At 49.7% G+C, this 22,723-nt stretch overlaps 6 protein-coding genes and 1 pseudogene across 9 annotated transcripts; 4 read left to right on the top strand and 3 right to left on the bottom strand.

Moving 5' to 3' along the window:
- Positions 1–281: 281 nt before the first annotated feature.
- LOC117858022 (GDSL esterase/lipase At5g45910) lies at positions 282–2,120 on the top strand. Its single transcript, XM_034740987.2, has 5 exons — positions 282–666; positions 756–980; positions 1,050–1,198; positions 1,276–1,552; positions 1,687–2,120. Exons 1-5 carry the CDS (start codon positions 381–383, stop codon positions 1,899–1,901), a joined length of 1,152 nt encoding a protein of 383 aa, XP_034596878.1. The 5' UTR covers positions 282–380; the 3' UTR covers positions 1,902–2,120.
- Positions 2,121–2,272: 152 nt separating this feature from the next.
- LOC117859116 (GDSL esterase/lipase At5g45910-like) lies at positions 2,273–5,996 on the top strand (annotated as a pseudogene).
- Positions 5,997–6,624: 628 nt separating this feature from the next.
- On the bottom strand, positions 6,625–8,589 carry LOC117858021 (GDSL esterase/lipase At5g45910). The gene is made up of 5 exons (XM_034740986.2): positions 8,221–8,589; positions 7,903–8,133; positions 7,654–7,799; positions 7,237–7,522; positions 6,625–7,107 (listed from the first exon to the last, which is right to left on the bottom strand). The coding sequence occupies exons 1-5, from the start codon at positions 8,495–8,497 to the stop codon at positions 6,845–6,847; spliced, it is 1,203 nt and encodes a 400-aa protein (XP_034596877.1). The 5' UTR covers positions 8,498–8,589; the 3' UTR covers positions 6,625–6,844.
- Positions 8,590–10,020: 1,431 nt separating this feature from the next.
- Positions 10,021–13,810, bottom strand: LOC117855822 (G-type lectin S-receptor-like serine/threonine-protein kinase At2g19130). Its single transcript, XM_072294171.1, has one exon. The coding sequence runs from the start codon at positions 12,422–12,424 to the stop codon at positions 10,097–10,099; it is 2,328 nt and encodes a 775-aa protein (XP_072150272.1). The 5' UTR covers positions 12,425–13,810; the 3' UTR covers positions 10,021–10,096.
- Positions 13,811–14,028: 218 nt separating this feature from the next.
- LOC117858014 (G-type lectin S-receptor-like serine/threonine-protein kinase At2g19130) lies at positions 14,029–17,617 on the bottom strand. Of its 2 annotated transcripts, XM_034740975.2 has the most exons (3): positions 17,113–17,617; positions 16,707–16,879; positions 14,029–15,041 (listed from the first exon to the last, which is right to left on the bottom strand). In XM_034740975.2, the coding sequence occupies exon 3, from the start codon at positions 15,017–15,019 to the stop codon at positions 14,144–14,146; it is 876 nt and encodes a 291-aa protein (XP_034596866.1). In that variant the 5' UTR covers positions 15,020–15,041; positions 16,707–16,879; positions 17,113–17,617; the 3' UTR covers positions 14,029–14,143. The 2 variants fall into 2 exon arrangements, with proteins under 2 accessions (XP_034596866.1, XP_034596865.1); XM_034740974.2 differs by lacking the exons at positions 16,707–16,879; positions 17,113–17,617 and adding an exon at positions 15,330–15,475.
- Positions 17,618–17,801: 184 nt separating this feature from the next.
- LOC117858013 (uncharacterized) lies at positions 17,802–21,491 on the top strand. Of its 3 annotated transcripts, none has more exons than XM_034740965.2 (4): positions 17,802–17,953; positions 18,687–18,729; positions 18,836–20,506; positions 20,876–21,491. In XM_034740965.2, coding segments are annotated over exons 2-4 (2,082 nt in total). In that variant the 5' UTR covers positions 17,802–17,953; positions 18,687–18,728; the 3' UTR covers positions 21,286–21,491. The 3 variants fall into 3 exon arrangements, with proteins under 3 accessions (XP_034596856.1, XP_034596857.1, XP_034596858.1); XM_034740966.2 differs by lacking the exon at positions 17,802–17,953 and adding an exon at positions 18,057–18,484; XM_034740967.2 differs by lacking the exon at positions 17,802–17,953 and adding an exon at positions 18,057–18,336.
- A 436-nt stretch (positions 21,492–21,927) lies between these two features.
- Positions 21,928–22,602, top strand: LOC117858017 (uncharacterized). Its single transcript, XM_034740978.2, has one exon. It carries the CDS (start codon positions 22,076–22,078, stop codon positions 22,340–22,342), a length of 267 nt encoding a protein of 88 aa, XP_034596869.1. The 5' UTR covers positions 21,928–22,075; the 3' UTR covers positions 22,343–22,602.
- Positions 22,603–22,723: the final 121 nt, after the last annotated feature.

A 22,723-nucleotide genomic window follows, 5' to 3' on the forward strand; every position in this document is an offset into this window, starting at 1 on the left:
ATGCGAGACAGTCAGTTTATCTCGGACTAAAACTCTTCGAAATGATATATAGCATTTGGTTCATGACATTTGCCACTGTTACGTGGGGATAGTAGTGGGAAATTGCTCTGTATTTTGTATCCTACCAGAATCTCGAAGATCCCACGACCTACAAAATCTCGCCTAACCTTGAGTAAACATTTCCGATGGCGTGTCCACGCCTTCCGCCAGTCGTTTGAGATGACAGGTCCCAATCATTTACGACATCACTCTTTCACTCGATGATTGCCGACACGAGATACACGCCCACATTGACGAGCAGCAGAGATTTGTGACAGGAACAAACACTTCCCCATCTGCCCCGGCAGGCTGGAACGAGGCAGAGCAAGCTAGCAACCAACATGGGCGGCTTCACGCCGCGGGCTGCCGCCTCGCTTCTCCTCCTGCTTCTCCTCCGCTCGCCGTCGCCGTCGGAGCCCGTGGCCGCCGCCGCCGCCGCCCTCCGCGCCCGGCGCTACGACTCCATCTTCGGCTTCGGCGACTCCTTCACCGACACCGGCAACAACCCCGTCGTCTTCGCGTGGTACTCCGTCCCCAACCCCGTCACGCGCCCGCCCTACGGCTCCACCTTCTTCGGCCACCCCACCGGACGCAACTGCGACGGCCGCCTCATCATCGACTTCATCGGTGCGTGCGACGTCATGCTGCTGTCATCACCTTGTACTTTGCTCGTCCTTGGTAGCCTCGATTCGACGTCGCCCCTTCTGTGGTCGCAGCGGAGGGCCTGGGCCTGCCTCTCGTGCCGCCATTCCTGGCGCACGACGGGAGCTTCCGCCGCGGCGCCAACTTCGCGGTCGGGGCCGCCACAGCCATCGACGCCGCCTTCTTCCACGACGGCGAGCCCCCGGGCACCGACAACAAGTTCCCTTTCAACACCAGTTTAGGCGTGCAGCTGCAGTGGTTCGAGTCACTCAAGCCCTCACTCTGCGCCACAACCCAAGGTGCGTGAAGGTCGCATTATTGGTGAGCGATCGATCCATACAGTAAATTAAATGATCTGCTGCGTGCAGAGTGCAAGGATTTCTTCGGCAGATCGCTCTTCTTCCTTGGAGAGCTCGGGTTCAACGACTACAGCTTCTCGATGAACATGGGGAAGAATGTTCAACAGCTCAGATCCTTGGTGCCACACGTCATCAGGACCATCTCCATGGCCATTGAGGTGATATCTAAATCACTCCATGTAGCCAGTAATTAACCTGCAAGGGAAATTAAATCGTGGTAAATAATTGTTAGCAGAGGTTGATCAAGCACGGGGCCACAAGTTTGCTGGTCTCCGGGATGGTTCCGGCGGGATGCGACCCGCCGATTCTCACCTTCTTCCCCAGTGCCGACCCAGCAAGCTACGAGCCCCGGACAGGCTGCCTGAAAGGGATGAACGAGCTGTCCACCTATCACAACTCAATGTTGCAGGAGTCCCTAGACAAGATCCGTTCCAAGCACCTTGACGTCGAGATCGGTTACGCCGATTTCTTCAGCCCAGTAATGGAGATGGTGAAATCGCCGGCCAAATTTGGTCGGTACTCACTACTTACTCAGTGCTAGCACACTGTAAATTTCCTAGAGCTGCTGCAATGTGCATGCATGCATGGCTGTTAAGTTGCTGAGAGATGTGATTTGAGCTTGGTGACTGATCGAATGTTGTTGCAGGGTTTGAAGAGGACGCTCTGACCGTCTGCTGTGGAGGCCCGGGAAGGTACCACTTCAGTGGAGTGGTCGTCTGCGGCGATCCAGGCTCGACCACTTGCAAGGACCCATCTGCTCGTCTGTTCTGGGATGGCGCCCACTTGACGGAGGCGGCCAACCGCTACATCGCCGACGGCTGGCTCCGCAGCATCAGCTCGCATGCAACTGCTACCAACTAATTGTGTGTGTGAGTTCCTTCTTAATACAAAGGTGCACAGCTCTCCTGCGTATTTCCAAAAAACTAATTGTTTGTGAGACCTCAGGATTTGTCGACTTTAGTCTCGGGTTCATGCTGAAACCGGGTTCGATCAATTTGGGACCAGAATGGCTGCCCCAGCTCAGTTAAATATATCCAATTTGTACATCCCACACCCTAAGTAAAATATTAGCTTAACTTACTTCCTCCTCCTTTTGATACTAGCTTAATATACCATCTGAACTGTTTTTTATCATGATTTGCCAGCGTGGTATCATTTTGACTGAGTCGATTCACGTTTAATCTGTTTTTTTTCTTTTCAAAACGAGGCTCACTCCATTTCCATTTATAGAACGAAAATTCTACAAGTCTGGTGCACAGAGGGGAGACTTAAGAAGAACTTAGTCTATGTAACCTGATTCAGGGAGATAAACTAGAGAAACGTTTCCACCTCCAGGGTTCCTAGAGGTACACCTACCGCATGAAAGGAGTTGCATGACTGACAGACTCCCACATCAACATTTACTTCTACCCAACAGCAGGGGAAACAACGATACTTCTCGCACAAATCCAAAACTACAAAAGGAATCGTAGGCGCTTGTTAATGCTCCAAACTGCAAGCATAGCGATGGTGCCAAGTTGCGTTTGGGTTGGCTCGGAACGGGTGCAGCCGTGCAGCAGCGGCGATTGACGAGACATACGCAGAAATAACGCCATGTGGCACGCAGGCGACAGTGAGAAAATAAGCGAGATGTTAATGATAACTTCGTCATCTCGAGAATTTGTAGGCTCAATCTCTCTTACATACTCATAGGTACAAGGTTGCGTACATGTGTTCATAGGGTTGAGTGTGTGTGCATATACGTGAGTGTGTGTGATGTGTGATTCGGAAGAAAATATATAGTCTCGGGAAACATATGTTGACAACGCAAGATAGTATTTTGAAATCTGGTAACAATGTAGCAGGAAAGTTTCGTAACGGTTGCCATCTCTGTCCCACTCCCGATTTAGACTTGCCTCGTGTTTGATCTTAGGGGGTGTTTGGATGCGAGTACTAAACTTTAGGAGGGGTCACATCGGATGTTCGGATACTAATTAGGAGGACTAAACATGAGCTAATTATAAAACTAACTGCAGAACCCCTATACTAATTCGCGAGACGAATCTATTAAGCCTAATTAATCCATCATTAGCAAATGGTTAATGTAGCACCACATTGTCAAATCATGGACTAATTAGGCTTAATAGATTCGTCTCGCGAATTAGACTCCATCTGTATAATTAGTTTTGTAATTAGACTATATTTAATACTCCTATTAGTATCCAAACATTCGATGTGACGGGTCCTAAAATTTACGGGGTGTATCCAAACAACCCCTTATACGTCATCGGCGAGATCGCGATGTAGCTGTTGAACGCCTGCGATGCCGTGTCCACGCCTTTCGCCACTCGTTTGAATAGACAAGCTCCCAATCATTAGACAATCATTGTTTCACTCGTTCAAAAAAAAAAAATCACTGTTTCACTAGATGGTTGCCGACACACGAGCCACACGCCCACACCCCAGACCCCACACTGACGAGCAGCAGAGATTTACGACATCACCGTTCCTTGGGCATCCAACTGTGTCGCATCGGTGAAAGGAGCAGAATATGTCGTTTCGGTCCAAAAAAACACGATGCCAAGGCTACTCGCTTGAGCCCCATCGACATGGCTCCCGGCGCGGGTGGAGCAGATCCCCGAGGAAGGCCCCTCCGCCGCCGCTCCCCTCATCCCATCCCTTTGTAGCAGCCAAGCTGGCCCCGGCGTGGTGGTCGACGGCACTGATGTGGATTTGAAAAGATTGTTCTCAATTTGATAACAGATCACTGATGTTGCCAGTTTGATAATCACGAAATTCAGTATGGCAATTTAGGAGCTTCCTCTTGTCTTGCAGTGGAGCACGCTTGGCAGCAGTGGCCACCGGCAGCCGGCGATCGGCGGCCGGCAGCAATGGCGATGGGGCGAGCGGTCTACAAATGGGCCAAACCGCCCAACCGAGTAGCTTTCACCGATGCTGCCGTTGGATGCCCAAGGAGCGGTGATGCGGCGGCAGTGCACACATGAGCACCGGCACCGGCGACCAAGAACTAAAATTTGGTTTCGAGCTTTGCACGTGGCTAGCGAGGCGAATATAAAATGTGCCAGGTGCTGTTCGCTAGTGGATCCGATGGGGTTTTCAGCGTCCGGCCCCAAAATCTGCGAAAATGGATGGCTGCTAAAACGTCCAGTATTCCAAGCGCGTGGTTGGTTTGGTGTCCCATTCCATCTCTGCATTTGCCGCCCGTCACGGCCCGACGGAAGAGTATGGCGAGAGAGACATGGGCAAGCTCTCGCCGCCGCGTGCCATCTCGCTCCTCCTCCTCGTATTCACGTCGACGGGGGCCGGGGGCCGTGACGACGGCCACCGCGACCGCTCCCCACGTCCGGGTCCGGCGCCGCTACGACTCCATCTTCAGCCTGGGCGACTCGTACGCGGACACCGGCAACGGCCCCGTCGTCTTGGACCGGCACGCCATCGACAACCCCGTGATGCGGCCGCCCTACGGCTCCAATTTCTTCGGCCGCCCCACCGGCCGATACTGCGACGGCCGCCTCGCCATCGACTTCATCGGTGCGCGGCCGGCGTGCTCTACTGCTCCCATCTCTTGCCCAATACAACGTGCTGCCGTCGATCCGATCCACTAGCTGACCGATCACTCTGGCTCTGTGCTCAATTCCTCGCAGCTGAGAGCCTGGGCCTGCCGTTGGTCCCGCCATTCCTGGCGCGCAACGGGAGCTTCCGAGCCGGCGCCAACTTCGCCGTCGCGGGCGCCACCGCCCTCGACGCGAGCTTCTTCCGCGACGGCGAGCTCCACGCCTCCGGTACCGCCGCCCACTCCGCTTTCAACACCAGCTTGAACGTGAAGCTGCAGTGGTTCGAGTCGCTGAAGCCATCACTCTGTGCCACGGGACAAGGTCAGTCAACTCATATATGCCTAGCTAGCTGCTGAATTCTTGTTGCTAATGATGCATCATCCGGGCGCGCGGCATACCGTTAGAGTGCAGAGAATTCTTTGGTAGGTCGCTCTTCTTCGTCGGCAAATTCGGGTTCAATGACTACACCATCTCGTTGTTGTACAAGGGGAAGAGCGTTCCACAGGTCAGGTCGTTCGTCCAAGATGTCGTCAGGACCATATCCATGGCCATTGAGGTAGGTAATCATGGACCTAGCAACCTGCAAGGGATCGGAGCAGCCAACATTACTTTGGATTAGTAATAGATGAAACTAAATAAAGTTACTGAATTTCTAATGACGAGTCGGTGACAGAGGCTGATCAAGCATGGGGCGACCAATTTGGATTAGTAATAGATGCACGCCGCCGGTGCTCGCCGTATTTGACGCCAACTCCGACCAGGCACGCTACAACCCCCAGACAGGGTGTCTGGATGAGGTCAACGAGCTAACCATCCATCACAACTCGTTGTTGCTGGAGTCGATAGAGAAGATCCAGGCCAAGTACCCGGAGGTGGAGATCATCTACGCCGACTTCTTCAGCCCCGTCATGAAGATGGTGGAGTCGCCTGGAAAGTTTGGTCAGTACCCGCGTGCGGAACCTGCATTGCAATTCATGGTCTGATTGCAGTGACAGAAAGGTGATGGAGCTTGGTGATTGCAGGGTTTGAAAGAGACGTTCTCACAGTTTGCTGTGGAGGGCCTGGGAGGTACCACTTCAGACAGGCGATCTTGTGCGGCGAACCAGGCGCGACCAAATGTGAGGATCCATCTGCTCGTTTGTTCTGGGATGGTGCTCACTTGACGGAGGCGGCTAACCGGTACGTCGCCGATGAGTGGTTCAGCAGCATAAACCAGCCTGCAAGGGCTAGACTGCTAGCAGTTAGTAATTAAGGTGCTGCAAGAAAGACTGTAATGTTACTACTGTAGCCATAAGTACATATACAAGTGAAGTACGAGGTTGATCGCCGATAGAGGTACTGTTGTTACAGAAGATGATATGTTCAGATGAATAATGTGAAGCAATACGATCTGGTTTCCTAAGCTCGACAGCCTAGTGAATGCACATGCATGCTCTGTTCAGGGTCACAAAGCAGTTAAATAACCTGGTTCACTCTTTTGAGGCGCTTCCGGAAATCAGTCTGGCTCGCCACCGAGCGCGCTCTGGCATGGAGTCATTTCGTCGAACATCTTGGCTTCGTCCACCCAATCAGCCTGTACCGATTCCCCATCCCGTCAGGCGTTGAGGCGACGGAATTGGTAGCACCAGCGGGCGGGAGGTGGCTATGCTTCCTGCGGGGTGCGGAGACGGTGAGGGGATTGGCCGATTGGGAGGGGTTGGGCCATCTGTTTCATATGTATGAGCTCGGAGTCTATTTGGGCCGAAGGCCTTGCTTGAAACAAAAGGTTTCTTTTCTGATTCTTTTCTTCTTCTTCTTTTTGAACGTACTAAATCTTTTTTCCCCAATGGTTTCTTTTCTGATTCAAAAATGAACTAAAGGGATTCATACAAAATTCTCGTGAAATAGACACTATTCCAAATGAAACTCTATTGGTTTGAAATGCATACCCCCGTGGCAAGCACAAGAATCTCGAAGAGGGTTTTTATTTTATTTTTTTTATGGAAATGATTCTTTATTTTTGAAAAAGAAAGGCTTCTCCATCACACACATTTGCCTCAAGCCCTCAACTTTCCATGCGATTGTCACAAATCCAAATCTGGTTTACTCACAGCAAGAAGCCAAGGAGCATCACTGCATCCATGAACTAACCGCCTTACACGTAGTCATCTTTCATGGGTCTCTATCACGGAGGTTGAAAGCTAGTGTCATATGCTACTCCTCACATTCATGCCCTAACTTTATGCTTTCGGTTGCTGCTTTCACCGCTCGTTAGCACGAGGACTCCACGGTTGCAGTTGCGGCCGTCGTCCTGTTGGTACCACCGCCATCACTTCCCGGCGACTTTATCCTGTTCAGCCAGCCGGCGGCGATGTACCGGTAGGCCGCCTCCGTCAGGTGGACGCCGTCCCAGAACAAGCGAGCAGACGGGTCCCTGCACTTGACCGCGCCTCGATCGCCGCAGAAAACCTGCTTGTTGTAGTTGAACCTCCCCGGCCCTCCACAGCAGAGCGTAAGAACATCTCCTTCAAACCCTGCAACCACCAAATAACTTGCATGACTCCCATCAACATTTCGATTTCTCCAACCGCACAAGGGCAAGAGTCACGTCAAGTCGTCAATACAAGTTCCAGTGCATTCAGCAAGAAACGAGCAGTACCGACCGAATTTAGCAGGAGACGTGACCATGTCGATGACGGGCCCGAAGAAGTCGGCGTAGATGATGGTGACGCCGGCCGGCCGGTGCTTGTCCCGGAGCTCTCGCAGGGCCTCCTGGAGCAGCGCGTTGTGGCGGGCGGCGATGCCGTTGATCGCTTTGAGGCAGCCTGTCCGGGGGTCGTAGGCCGCCGGGTCTGGGTCGGCGAACGTGACGAGCACCGGCGGCGCGCATCCCACCGGGATCACGCCGGGAACCACCAGCGTCGTCGCCCCGTGATGGATTATCAGCCTCTGTTACGCGCCCAGCAGTCAGCGGAGCAGGTCACCGCCGTTAATTAGTTAGCGTTGTTTGGTTTGATCCGACTCTGATCAATGCTGATCATACTTCTCGTTGGCGTTCTTGCAGATGGCGATGTGCGTACCTCGACGGCCATGGAGATGGTCCCCACGACGTCCGGGACGAACGATCTGACCTCGTCGACGCTCTTCGCGGCCAAGGAGAGGAGGTAGTCGTTGGCCCCGAACGGGCCGACGAAGAAGAGCGATCTGCCGAACAACTCCTTGCAACCTGTGCACGCATTAATTGGACGAATTCGTCAGAAATTCTGCCGGCAGTTCCTTCCTACGCATTAAAGAGATCGAGTCGATATGATCAGTGAAGAACGTCGTACCTTTGGGTGTGGCGCAGAGCGAGGGCTTGAGCGACTCGAACCACTGCAGCTGCACGTCTAGGCTGGTGTTGAGCGGGAACACGCTGCCGCCGGGTGGATCCCAGCGGTGGAAGAAGGTGGTGTCGAGGGCGGGGGCGCCGCCGACGGCGAAGTTGGCGCCGCGGCGGAAGCTGGTGGCGGATCCATTGCGCGCCAGGAAAGGCGGGACGAGCGGCAGGCCCAGGCTCTCGGCTGCGGGCAGGCAGAACGATCAGCTGTTTGATGTACAAGTACAGCAACATATTGGGCGAGATCGAGGTAGCAGGGCACGGCGCGCACCGAGGAAGTCGATGGCAAGGCGGCCGTCGCAGTTGCGTCCGGTGGGGCGGCCGAAGAAGGTGGAGCCGTAGGGCGGCCGCATGACGGGGTTGGCGATGGCATGCCAGCCGAAGACGACGGGGCCGTTGCCCGTGTCCGCGTACGAGTCGCCCAGGCTGAAGATGGCGTCGTAGCGTCGCCGGGTAGCGGTGGCCGCCGTCACGGCCCCCGTCGACGTGAACAGGACGGCGACGAGGACGAGGAGCGAGACGGCACGCGGCGGCGAGAGCGTGCCCATGTCGCTCTCGCTCTGCTCTTCCGGCTGGCCGCGACGGGCGGGGTGCCGGGGTGGGCGCGCACCGCGCAATGCAGAGATGGAAATGGACAATGGATGTGTGCGCCAGCACACAGCTAGGCACTCCTGTTTCAGCCATCCGTTTCGGAAGATTTTTTTGCCCTGCCCGTTTTGGCAACGACCTCCCTGACGGAGAGAGCAATCATCAGTGGACGTCCCTATCAGGTTGCCCTGTCCGTCTTGTCACGGTGCAGCATCCACATCTCCCTCTCTGGGTGGGAGCACTGGCAGGCTGGCAGCCTGGAGAGGTTCACGCGAGGATGCACCGATCGAGTCAGTGTTGCCAACAAGTGAAAGCATTGCCATGAATGACCGATCGATGCCATTGCCTGGACGCCATTACAGGGGATCTGTCTGGACGCGATCAACCCGTGTTGAGCCGTTTCATCGAGCACCTTGCTTTCGTTCAGCCGGCCGGACATGGCATTCAGGCATTGGCATTGGGTGGTTGGTTACATTGCCTGGACGCTATCGCATTCGACGGGTCCCTGGATGAGACATGGTTGGGCCGTGTGCTTACGTTGCCCCTTGTGGGACGTGTTTGAAACATTCCCAGCACAACACAAAATTCCAAATTTTTGTGATGCTCCCACATTCCACTACATCTACTGCACTGCCCAGCAAGACAGCTACTACTCCGAAGATCTTAAAACAAGTTCTCAGATTCTGTATGGTCAGGCACTGAGTTACCCAGAGTGTCTTACCACGTGTTTAAGATGCAGAACATGCTATACCACTCAACAGTCCAAGAAACTAAGAACATGCCACTGTCAACAGTAAATTGCACAACGAGAATATAAGGCATCGAGGAGTTGAGAGTTGTTGGTGCCTTTTCAGGTTAACACACCGAATTGCGTTAGATCATGCACGGTGGGACTTCACCTTGCAAGGCTCCTGCCTCTGGCCGGTTAGACCGGTTAGGGAAGCCGGTCAGATTGGTTTGCACAGGGGCAACGCGAAAATCTAAAATCACCACCCTGGAAGGGATCCTGTCAGGGATGATGCGCCTAGGGTTGCTCTGAGATCGGCAGGCCACTCAGAACCTCCTCAGCCACTGTGGAGACGAAAGAGGAAAGCAAAGGGGTTGAAAAAAATTAGGGTTTGGAGATAAAAAAATAAAGTAAACGTTTTGATTGATTGGGTGTTAGCCTCAATCAGGAGGTTTTCCTCCGCACGGAAATCCTTTTACAAATCTTAATCTATAAGGGTTTCTTAGATCTACTCGGACTAGGGTTGAACCGGTTAGACCACCTAGCTAAATCGATCAAACCGGTTGCTTACCAGACTGGCTTTAAGACACAGGACGGTCAGATCGCCTGGAGGAACTGATCTAACTGGTTGGTCCCAGCCTGATCGTCTTGTTGCCAGTTTCGAGCTCCAACAAGAGTAAGACACATCCCACCTCTGTTTTACCAACTGATGACAGAGTTTACGTAAATGCATTCAGAGAACCTTAAACAAGTGTAGAGTGAACACAATTTCTATACGCCAAATGTGTTCCACGGAGTTCAGAAATACAAAGAAGAAAATGTTCACATTGGACTAATACGAGATGTTCAAATCTTCAGAGATGGAATCCTCAATTCCCACATAGTTTTGCAGTGACCTGGGAACCGGAGGGACCTCGACATCCATGACACCCTCTAGCATGCGAACAACTTGCCCCATCATTGGCCTGTGGTCTTCAGCATCCTGAATGCACCAACAGGCGACTCTACAGGTTCTGTTCAGCTGCTCCACTTCAGCGTTGCCCTCCAGACTACTGTCCAACAGGCACATAACATCACCTTCATTCACCTTAACTGCAGCATATATTGGAAAGTAAGTAAACTTTCCTTCCTTAATCTTCTCCGAATTTCTTCGCCCTGCAATGATTTCTAGAAGCACCATTCCGTAGCTGTAAACATCAGCCTTATGTGTGATTGGTACACCTGAGATCCACTCCGGTGCAAGGTATCCGATGGTCCCTCGCATTGTTGTCAGTGCCCTGCTGAAATCTCGACCAAGAAGCTTTGCCATGCCAAAATCTGCAATCTTGGGACAGAGTTCTGCGTCAAGAAGTATGTTATCTGGCTTCATGTCACAGTGTACAATACAGTCCCTGCATCCCTCGTGCAGATAAGCCAGGCCTCCTGCAATTCCAAGAGCAATCGAGTACCGCAGCTCCCAGCTTAACTTAGAGGATCTCTTGGAAAACAGGTGGTTACTCAAAGAACCATTTGCCATATATTCATACACCAGGAACCTTCTACTATCTTCAGCGCAAAACCCAAGCAGACGGACAATATTGATGTGCTGAATCATACCTATGGTCTGCACCTCTGCTCGAAATTGCTTGTCTTCCTGTCTAAGGCCTTTTAGCTTCTTCACAGCCACAGCAGTGCAGCCTGGCAGCATCCCTTTAAAAACGCAGCCAAAGCCTCCTTCTCCAAGTTTTTCAGAGAAATTTTTGGTACAGTTCTTTATATGTACAAACGAGAATACCACAAGGCTTCCATTGTCAACCACCGTTCTAGCCCTGAAAAGCTTTCTTCTGCATCTCCACAAGAGAATCAGACCAATAACAACAAGGGCTAGCACACCAATCATCGATCCAAAAACTAGTCTTTTCCAGAAAGAAACTAGAGGAACAGTCCTAGGACCTGATTGTTGTTTGGTTGCTATACGTATGTACATAGAGTTGCCATTTGGACCAGAGTCAAGCACTAATGTATTCCACAGGTCCCAAAACCACATTAAGCAACTTGTATTGTAAGCAAAGGCAATACAACTACAGTTCCTTAAGCAAGAGGATTCACACTCACTCATGTCTGAAACGTTCAGCATGAAATCCTGCTGAGGATATCTATGAATGCCATGTATTGGATAAAATGTCACTTCTGGATGTGTAACAATGCTTTCTTCACAACTCAGAGGTTCCTTTCTTGAACAACCTACAATTTTCCATTCTTTGGCATATGATGGATCAAAACCAACAGGGCATGTACAAGAGCCCGACCTTGTGCAGAGACCATAAGGTCCACAATATGAGTAATAGTCACATAATGTATCTGGAGCGGACCATAATACAGTATCGCATTCCCCTTGTTTAGAAAATGTCACAAATCCAGAGTTAGTTAACTGTATGTAGGTACGTGCATCATTGAATGTTAGCGCATAGTGTCCATCTTCACGAATATCCATCCATCTAGGAAAAGTCCCAGTAAATATATGACCAAGATGATTATGCTGGATAATAAAACCTCGCCTCCTAGTTGGATCCAGTGACAGAGTATATCCGCCATTATCATAATCAGAATAACAGGAAAGGATGATGGTCATGCCGGTGATTTTATTTAATCCCAGGAGTCCTCCAGAGAGCAGTACATTCGTCGGGCTATCAAAACTCTGCCAAATCACCATGGAATTGTTTACTTGGTCTCTTATTACAAGATTTCCGTTGTCAAGAAGCACTGCAGCAGCGTTCACAAAAGTATTCCACATGTGGGATGAGTACCAATAGTGGCCACAGTATGTGGTTAGATTTAGCACGCCATTCTCTGTGAGTGAGAGGGTAAAACGTGCACAACTATCCCGCTCAGGTTGCCAAACAGGAAAATATTCACGATTACAAGATGATGGTTTAGCAAACCAGATACCCAAACCGCAATAAAAATAATCATCTTCATGAACGGAGGAGCAGTCAAAACCCAACTTGAAGGCGCCGTTTTTTGAGACGAGGCCCTGGTTTTCATCTAGGAATTGTCCTGGAAGGAGGGTGTCTGATGCGTATGCGAATTTGCAGCAGGAATATACAAGGTTGATCAAGGGTGGAAATAGTAAAACGAAGGAAGATGAGAACAAGGACCTCCAGTTGTTTGCCTTCACCATTTCAGGGTATCTCTACTTCATGCCACTTTGGTAGTGCTCTCAACCCGCTCCAACAGCTCTAGATCCTGCTCCTCGTCGATCCGCGCCTCAAACATACAGCGCCCTCCTCGGCTCCTCGACTCGGACCACGCACTTCGCCGCCGTGGACCGCAGACACCCGCAGCAAGTGCTGGTGTCTGAGCACGGCAAAGTGGGATGATGCGGCCTAGATATATGGAAACCAGGAAGAGATTTGCTCAACAGTCAAGACTCAAGAGTACCCGTCGCCAGCGTCTACATTTCTTAGGTCCAACTTGGTAGGCAATTTCCATTCTTTGGGGGACGAATTGGGGTCCACGTTTATTATCATTGCTACAACTGGCATTACCTGTTTTTGCCTTGTTGACGCCGACAAGGTTCCCACGAAGTCAAGACTCGGGCCCGCGACACGCTCTCGCGGGAAGGCATTTCGTCGAACACCTTCCGCTCGTCCAGCTTGCTGGCCGCGTCTGACTTCGGACCTCCCCGTCCTCTCCGGTATGGTGCGATGCAGCAGCTCCACCCGCTTCGACCATTGCCAAACGAAGCATCTCGCCTCGTCTTCCCCCTCACTCCCGATCGTGACCCGAGAAGTAGAAGCAGCAAGGAAGCGAGGAACCAACCGACGAGTGGAAGTGGAAGCAACGGCGAACGCGGGCACCTCCCTCTTTTCCGTTTGTTTGCACGAGGGCCGAACGTTCTCACTCTCAAACCGGCCCACTGCGGCCCAGTCGCGGCCGCGGAGAACTGATGAGGAGCGATGCGATGTGTGCTCGTCAGACATCGCTGGCCGCAAAATCTCAATCGCATTCGAGGTTCTTGGTTGAGAGATTGGTCACTCTTCGAGCATCACCGACGTCGGTCGTGACTTCATCAGTCCTGAAGATATGCCGGTTCAGTCTCTCGAAGCTGTTTATATAGTAGACTCGCCTGCGTGTATTCATAGCTTTAAGTATGCGTACGTCAAGGTTTTAAATCTCCCGCTATAATCCGCTATAGCTATTTGAGGTATGGTACCGCTAGTTGTGTTCATGAACAACTTAGCTGTTATATCCCGGTATAGCCTTATTTAACTCCGGATTTAGCTCCGCTATTAGCTGTTTTAGAGTGCCGCCGCTAAACCCCTTAGCTCGCTATTTAAAACATTGGCATACGTGTATGTAAGCATTTGTCACTATTGTGTTTCTTAAAAAAAGCATCACTGGCGGTGTGCTTCAGATATGCGCACGTGGCCTATTGTGCCGTGTTTGAAACACTCCCCTGTTCCGGTGCAAAATTCATATGGTGCTCTCACGTCTGCATCTACAAGACTGCAACAGCCTTAGACTACAGCTCCTACTTGAAAGATCTTGGAACAAGTTCTCAACTTCTGAATTTTCAGGAATTAACCCAGTCTCTTAGCACATGCTTAAGATGCAGAACATGTCATACAACTCAAAATTCCAAGAAAACAAGGAACAAAAACTGTCAACAAGTAGATTGTACACGAAAAACACATGGCAATGAGCCAATGAGGCGCAACGAAAAAAATACATGTTACCTTTCTGTTTCACCCAACAGATGACGTAATTTCTGTACTTGCTATATGGAAACGAGTGCAAAGGCCTTAACACAAGCATAAACTGAGTACATCGCTCAATACTGCAATACACAGTGTTTCCTGGAGTTCAGAAACGCAAAGAAGGAAAAGATCGCATTGGACTAACAAGAGACTTCAGAAGCTGTCCAATCTGAACAATTGGAATCCTCCATGCCAACATACTTTTGCAGTGACCTGGGAACAGGAGGGACCTCGACATCCATGACACCCTCTAGCATGCGAACAACTTGCCCCATCATCGGCCTGTGATCTGCAGCATCCTGAATGCACCAGCAGGAGACTCTACAAGCTCTGGCCAGCTGCTCTGCATCAGCATTGCCCCCCAAACCATTATCCAGCAGGCACATACCATTTCCTTCATTCAACTTAACTGCAGCATAGGTTGGAAAGTATGTAAACTTCCCCTCCTTAATTTTCTCTGAATTCCTTCGCCCCGATATGATTTCTAGAAGCATCATTCCGTAGCTGTAAACATCAGCCTTTTGCGTGATCGGTACGCCTGAGATCCACTCAGGTGCAAGATACCCAATGGTCCCTCGCATTGTTGTCAGTACCCTGCTATAGTCTCGACCAAGAAGCTTTGCCATACCAAAGTCTGCAATCTTAGGGCAGAACAGTTCATCAAGGATTAGTGTGTTAAACTTTGCAGAACTGCTACAAAAGAGATGAGAATTTAAAGAACCATTCACCATGTATTCATACACTAGCAACCTTCTGTCCTCACCAGCACAAAATCCAAGAAGACGAACTAGATTGGTGTGTTGAATCATCCCAATGGTCTGCACCTCTGCTCGGAACTGCTTATCTCCTTGCACGAAGCCTTTTAACCTTTTGACAGCAACCATAGTGGAAACTGGCATTGTCCCTTTGAAATCGCAGCCAAAGCCTCCTTCCCCAAGTTTTTCAGAGAAATTTTTTGTTATCTTCTTTATTTGTGCAAATGAGAAGACCTTGAGGCTTCCATCACCATTCACCATTGTTTCCTCGAATAACTTTATTCTGCATCTCCACAAAAGAATAAAACCAATAAGAATGAAGGCAAACACACCAATCACCCAAAGAACAATCATTCTTTTATGGGGAAACAAATACATGAGTAACTCTAAAACTTGATTGTTGTTGTTTGGATGTGGTACGTATGTATACATGATTGCCATCTGAACCAGATTCAAGCATCACAGTATTCCACAACTCCCCAAACCATAGTAGACAAGTTGAATTGTAAGCAAAGGCAGTACAGGTACAGTCCCTTAAGCAAGAGGATTCACACTCTCTCATACTTTTTACCTTTGACATCCAACCATTCTGAGGATATCTAAGGATGCCGTCTATGGGATAAAATGTCACTTCCGGCTCTGCAGGATTGCTTTCATAATTCAGAGGGACTTCCCTCCAACAACCCTCACCAGTTCATCGTCTTGTTGATGGTGAATCAAAACCAACAGGGCATGTGCACGAGCCTGAGCTCGTGCAGAGGCTGTAAGGTCCACAATGAGAATCAAGGTCGCAACGTCCACAATATGAATGAACACCGCATGCAATTGTTGGAGCAGACCATAAAATAGAATCACACTCCCATTGTTTAGCAAATCGAATGATCCCAGCGGAAGTCAAATGCATGTATGTATGCACATCATTGAATGCGAGCGCATAGTCTCCATCTTCATGAATGTCTATCCATTCGGGAAAAGTACCAGCAAACATATGACCACCAGGACTCTGCTGGATAATAAAACCTCTCTTTGTAGTTGCGTCCAGTGACAGAGTATAACTAATGTTATAGAGAAAACTATAAGTAACAAGGGTGGTGTTCTTGCCGGTGATTGGACTGAATCCTAGGTGTCCTCCAGGGAGCAGTACATGACTTGGGTTATCAAAACTCTGCCAAATCACCATGGAACTGTTTGCTCGGTCTCTTATCACAAGATTTCCATTGTCAAAGGAGCACTGCAATAGCAGAAATAGAAGTGGCATTGACACGGGCGAGGACCAAATATGACCACCATCTATATATAGCACGCAATCCTCTGAGACTGAAAGGATATATGATTCGAATAAACCATTCCAATCAGGTTGCCAAACAGGAAAGTAATCACGTTTACAAGGACGAAGAGTCAGTAAACCAGATGGCCAAACCACGGTAGAAATAATCATTCTGAAAAACCGAGGAGTCGTAGCCCAACCTGAAGGCGCCATTTTTTGAGACTAGGCCATGTTTCTCAGTCAGGACTTGACCTGGAAGGAGGGTGTCTGTTGCATATGTGAATTTGCAGCAAGGATATACAAGGTTGATGAGGGAGGGAAATACTAAAACGAAGGAACATGAGAACAAGGACCTCCAACTGCTTGCCCTCACCATTTCAGTGGAGATACTTCTTCTTGCCAACCAGGCAACCGATATATGAGCTCAACCTCTCCTAACCTTATAGATATATGCAAATCAAGGACGAGTTTCCTCATAAAGTCATAAGTCCAAATGAGGTCCACGCTGATATTTCAGCACTTCTACTATGGTCGTATACACACAAAGAGTCTACGTAAAACTTTGGTTGAAAAGTCAACAAGATTCCCACGTGCAGTCCATCTACTTCGCAGCAATAATTAAGTCAAACAAGTATCTGTCAACACGCACAACTGATGTGAGGAAGAAAGCGGCAGCATTACCTGTTTGTTGCCTTGTCGAAGCCAATCGACTTCTTATATGTCAAATACTCAGCAACCAATGCATTTACCCAATCCTCCTAACCGAATAAATATATGCAAACCATATATTGAGCTTTGCTGACAAGTCAATAGTGTTGTCCAAACACGATTGGCAGTTGGCACTCCTATCCCGACTGCATGGAAAGTCAAATTTCATCTGTTAGAAGTTGAGTTCCATGCTTGTATTTCAGAACTTGTATTATTGTGTACACAGACAGAGAGTATATGTGAATCGAAAAAAGAAAGAAAGAGAGTATATGTGAATTGGGATTCGCAGTCAAAATGCTGACCATGTGCGGTCCATCTTTGCTGCAGTAGTTAAGTCAAACAAGTGCACAGCTGACACGGAGAAGAAAGCGGGCATTACCTGTTTTTGTTACCTGACACGGAGAACACGGAGAAGAAAGCTGACTCGTTAGTTCGTAGAAATTCAAAACTCGTGCCCAGAATGCGCTCTCCGGGCGGGACATTTAGTCGAACACCTCCCGGTCGTTCAGCTTGGCCGGCGCGTGTGATAACGCACTCCGCACACACCCGCGTCCGGAGGACCACCCGTGCTCCCTCCCAGGCATGTTACGCCACACATCCCGTCACACGCTTCAACCACTGCCGAGCAGCGCATCTCGCCTCGTCTTCCCCTTCCTCCTGATCCCAGGATCGGGTGACCCGGGAAGTACAAGCAGCAGTAACCCGGGATCTAGCCGCCGACAAGTGAAAAATGCAGCGGCAAACGTGGGCCGCGGGCCCAGCAAACCTTCCGGAAGATGGATAGGATTTCCGCCGCGGAGGCACCTCCTGTTTAGCACGCGGGCCGAACGAACGTTCTCATTCCCGGCCCGGCCCACCAAGACCCAGTGTTAGTGAGGTACGGCCCGCCTCACGAAATCTCTCTCCCCCGATTTTTTTTTCGCACGAGAGAAAGACGAGGCGTGTCCCCCTCTTCCGTTGCAACTTGCAAGGAAGGGCAGGGAAAGGCTCCCCGTCATCTCGTGTCATCTCGCGCACGGCGCACACCCCACGCAGCCGCCCGCCCCATCTCCTCCTCCTCCTCCTCCCACGACTCCGCTCGCGGCGGCGGCCAGGCCACCACCCACCCACAAAAGCTTGGCGATAAATCGGGGAGAAGAGAAGAAAAAATATCCCTCCTTCCCACGAAATAAACTCTCGGGTCGGGACGGGAGCAGCTCACCCCAGTGAGGAGGACTCAGGTCAGCATCTCCTCTCCTCTCCTCCCCTCCCCTCCCGCGATTTTTAGAGCTCGAACCCTTCCAGATCTCGCTCCGTTCCGGCAGCCGGACTACTTCTCGCGAATTATTAGAGGGATAATGGCTTGTGTGATCCTGTGGATCCATGGGGTTCAGATGCTGAGCTCAGCTGCGCTTAAAGCTTTTTGTGCTTGCCGCGATTTGGGAGCTGAAACTCGGGCTATTTCGGGGAGGAACAACCTTTTTGTGCTTGTCGCGATTGGGAGCCGAAACTCGGGCTATTTTGGGGAGGAAGGCGGGGTTGATTTCCAAAGAAATGGGGGGCGAGTCAACCGGCGCTCTGTTTCGCCGCCCCGCCGAAATGTTCCGCAGGGCCAACATGCGGGGTACGGATTTCTGATTAGTTTTGGTAACAGAAGCGGAGCCCCATTTCTTCAATTATCTCCCACTCCATTACAATTGCCAAATGCTCCGGTGCTGTGGAATCACCTCTCTAGTATCTAATCGGCGCATGAAACAAACTTCCAGAGCATGGTATGCTAATCATTTGGGTGGGGAGATTGCTGGATAAAATTGGCAATAGAGTACAGTAACACTTGATATGCTGCTTCAACCGCTTAATTCCTTACCTTTAGCTTTTCAGTTCCTAATTAAGCATTCAATCCTTAAGTGCTTTCATCTCATCATAAGCAGCATTTTCTATTTTTGGAAATCAATACATTTCTTTTATTTGCAGGTACTAATATCAACTTGAAGTCCTGCTGCTGCTGCACCATAAAGTAATTTTCCTGCTTTGGTTGCACCATCTACGACTCAAAACATCGATGTATCAATTCTAATGTGCTGCGTTTCTGTTTTCTGCTCATTCACTGTCTGCTGCTCCAGTGCGGGAGAGAGATCCCTGCTGGGAGTACTGCGACAAGCTGGATGGGAACAAGGTCCGGTGCAGGTTCTGTCACAAGGTTCTCAATGGCGGCATCAGCAGGCTCAAGTTCCATCTTTCTCAAATTCCCAGCAAAGGGGTTAACCCTTGCACCAAGGTGAAGGAAGATGTTATTGAGAAGGTGAAGGCTATCATATCGGCAAAGGAGGAGTACAAGGAGTTCCAGCTCCTCAAGAGGCAGAGGGTAGCTGAATTGTCGGTACCCCCGAAAAGGACACGGGAGCTTCCGTCTCAGTCTACTACTCCAGGGGCAGCGAACTCACCAGCGGTTACTCTTGCTGCTGAACAGAGTCACCTTCTTGCTCTGGAAGTGTCGACTCCGGCACCAAAACTATCTGGTGCTGTTAACAAGTCACGCGCTGCTTCAGAATTGGAGGCAGAGCGATGCATAGCTGAATTCTTTTTCGAGAACAAGTTGGACTATAGTATAGCAGACTCAGTTTCATACCAGCATATGCTGGAGGTACTTGGTGGTGTGGGATTCCGGGGGCCGTCAGCAGAGGTTCTGAAGGACAAGTGGTTGCACAAGCTCAAGTCAGAGATTTTGCAGAAAACAAAAGAGATTGAAAAGGATTGGGTGACAACAGGTTGCACTATATTGGCTGATTCATGGACTGATAACAAATTGAAAGCTCTAATCAACTTTTCTGTGTCGTCTCCTCTAGGGACATTCTTCCTCAAAACAGTGGATGCCTCTTCACACTTCAAAACTCACAGAGGGTTGTATGATCTCTTCGATGAAGTGATTCGAGAAGTTGGCCCAGAGAATGTTGTTCAGATAATCGCTGACAGGAATATAAACTACGGCAGCATAGACAAGCTAATCATGCAGAACTACAACTCAATCTTTTGGTCACCATGTGCATCTTTCTGCATTAACTCAATGTTGGATGACTTCTCCAAGATTGATTGGGTGAACCAATGCATCTGCCAAGCACAAACCGTAACACGATTTATCTACAACAATAAGTGGGTTCTTGATTTTACGAGAAAGTCCATGCCAGGGCAAGAGCTTGTTTGCTCAGGGATTACAAAGTCTGTATCAGATTTTCTCACACTGAAATCCTTGTTGAGGCACAGGTCAAAGCTGAAGCAAATGTTTCATTGCGCTGAATTTTCATCTTCTTCATATGCAAGTAGGTCCATTCCTTGTGTTGAGATACTCAATGATGATGAGCTTTGGAGAGCAGTTGAAGAGATAGCTGCTGTTTCTGAACCTTTATTGAGGGTCATGAGGGATGTTTCAGGAGGCAAAGCTGCCATTGGTTACATATATGAGTCTATGACAAAAGTGACGGACTCTATTAGAACATACTACATAATGGATGAAGGCAAATGTAAGTCGTTTCTGGACATAGTGGAGCAAAAATGGCAAGCAGAGCTACATTCACCTCTTCATTCAGCAGCTGCTTTTCTGAACCCAAGCATCCAGTATAACCCAGAAGTAAAATTTTTTAGTAGTATCAAGGAGGAGTTCTTCCATGTTCTTGATAAGGTGCTTACAAACCCTGACCTAAGGCAAGATATTACTTCTCAATTGCATGCTTTTCGCAAGGCGCAAGGGATGTTTGGTTCTAACATTGCTAAAGAGGCCCGCAACAATACCTCCCCAGGTATGCGTCATGGCTTATGTCAGCTACATTGTTCTAATATTCTCCAATGCCACAGCTATTTTACTAATATTCTTGAATTGCATTTTCTGCATTCATGTTTGTATTCTCAATAGAAAATTAGTAAGTTTGTTTTGGGGTATGCTGTGTATTACTGGCTATTTATATTAATAATATGTCACATGTTGTTAGTTTGTAGTGCTGCATTTTTAGGGCACTAGGCCCACCCCGTTGTCGCATTTTTGGTTGGAGCTGATGATTATATACCTTTGATGCACTTAACTGGATTGAAGATATTTCAGAAGCATCATATCATCTTTTAGGCACCTGTATTCTGTTTTCTCAATTCAGTTTGATGACTCTTGTGCTCAGGGATGTGGTGGGAACAATACGGCGATTCAGCACCATCACTGCAACGAGCCGCTGTCAGAGTTACCAGCCAGGTCTGCAGCACCCTAACGTTTCAAAGAGACTGGGGTATGATCCTTCAGAACCACTATGAAAAGCGCAACAAGCTGGACAAGGAGGCTTTGGCCGACCAAGCCTACGTGCACTACAATCTCACGCTCCACTCCGAACCCAAGACGAGGAAGAAGTTGGATGGCGATCCAATCGCACTGGATGGCATCGACATGACGTCGCCGTGGGTGGAGGACTCCGACGGCCCAATCCTCACCCAGTGGCTCGACAGGTTCCCGTCGGCCTTGGACGGTGGAGACTTGAACACGAGGCAGTTTGGTGGATCCATCTTTGGTCCCAGCGATAATCTGTTCGGCTTGTAATAGTTCTTATACTTCTTAGCTCCAGGTCTGACAACGTGACTGTTGTTTCTGTTGTACAAGTGCCCATGTATGTAGCCATGCAGGTCTTTTGTAGTTCAATCTCTGCTAGTATAGGCTCTAGAATCTAGATTGATGTCAAGGGTAGAAGTAGAATTGCATGCTACTCAAATTCAGACGTCAACGAGAGAAGTGCCTGTTACTCGCAATCCCTGTTAACATGAGAACCTAGGGTACGGAGACTATGAATCTGAAAACATGTTAGGATCCATTTCTTGTGCAGTGTCTGGGCGATCACAAGAAATCTTTTTTTTTAGGGTGTTATTAGCATCTTGAATGTGATAACCATTTTTCCATCACAGGAAACATATTTTACAGTGTCATGATCATCTCGAAATTTACCTGATGCACACAGCTGACACACGGAGCGATTCTACAGGATTGCCTGGCAAAGAGGATAACGTAAGGCAGCCACAATAATAAAAGAAAAGGAAAAGGAAAAGAAAGAAGGGAGGAGAAGATAATCGATCATATTTGTCAACATGTGCTAGTCGCTATCAGCACCACTAACTCGGTGAAAACATGTTCACCCACTCCGATCTTATCCGTTTCTCTGCAGGAAGTCAGAAGACAAACCCATCGCCATCTGCAAAGGATTATAAACTGCAAACCAAATTACTGTGGAGATATCAGCTAGATAAGCAAACTGCAGACAGAGTGTAGCACACGCACAGCAAAGGACCCAGCTTTCAGGCCCCAAGCACAGCGTGATTCCAAGGGGGATCCGGAGGAGATGGAAGGGAAGAGCCGGGTGCCGGAGGTGACCATCGTCCCGGCGCCTAGGCCGGCGGCTGGCGCTGGCTCCGTGGACGCGGCTAAGGCGGCGGGTAAGGAGCCGATCAGCCCGGGCACGCCGTCCTCGGCGGACGCCGGCGGCGGCCGCAGCGGCAAGGAGAGGCGCGCGGAGGAGGGCGTCTCCCTGCCCGGGTGGAAGCTCGACGCCCTCTGCCAGGAGTCCTGCCCGTCGCCGGCCATGAGGGCGCGCTTCCTCTACTTCTGAGGCCAAGCTGCCCACGCGCGCGCGCGCCGGTGATGGCGCTCGCTCTGCAGGCCTAACGATGTTCATGTTCCTGGGCGTCGTGCCGTCGTCTCGTCTTCTTGCTCAGGATTTTCTTTTGTGCTGTGCATGTACATACGACTCCATCGATCTCGGAGCTTTTGTGTGTTTTGTCAGAGTTTCAGTCCATCAGTCAGTTGCCTGTATCCAATTATCTGGTAATCTGAAGCAATTGCAATCATACCGTATCCAATTATCCATCAGGAAGTATTTCCCATGCATGCAACCCATGTCCCATGGCATAGAACTTCTGTACAAGTACTACCCTGCAGCAAGCCTTTACACGAATAGTGTTCATATATATCGTGTATTACAATTTTTTTA

Source organism: Setaria viridis, chromosome 5, assembly GCF_005286985.2.
Source record: "Setaria viridis chromosome 5, Setaria_viridis_v4.0, whole genome shotgun sequence".
Taxonomy (NCBI): Eukaryota; Viridiplantae; Streptophyta; class Magnoliopsida; order Poales; family Poaceae; genus Setaria; species Setaria viridis.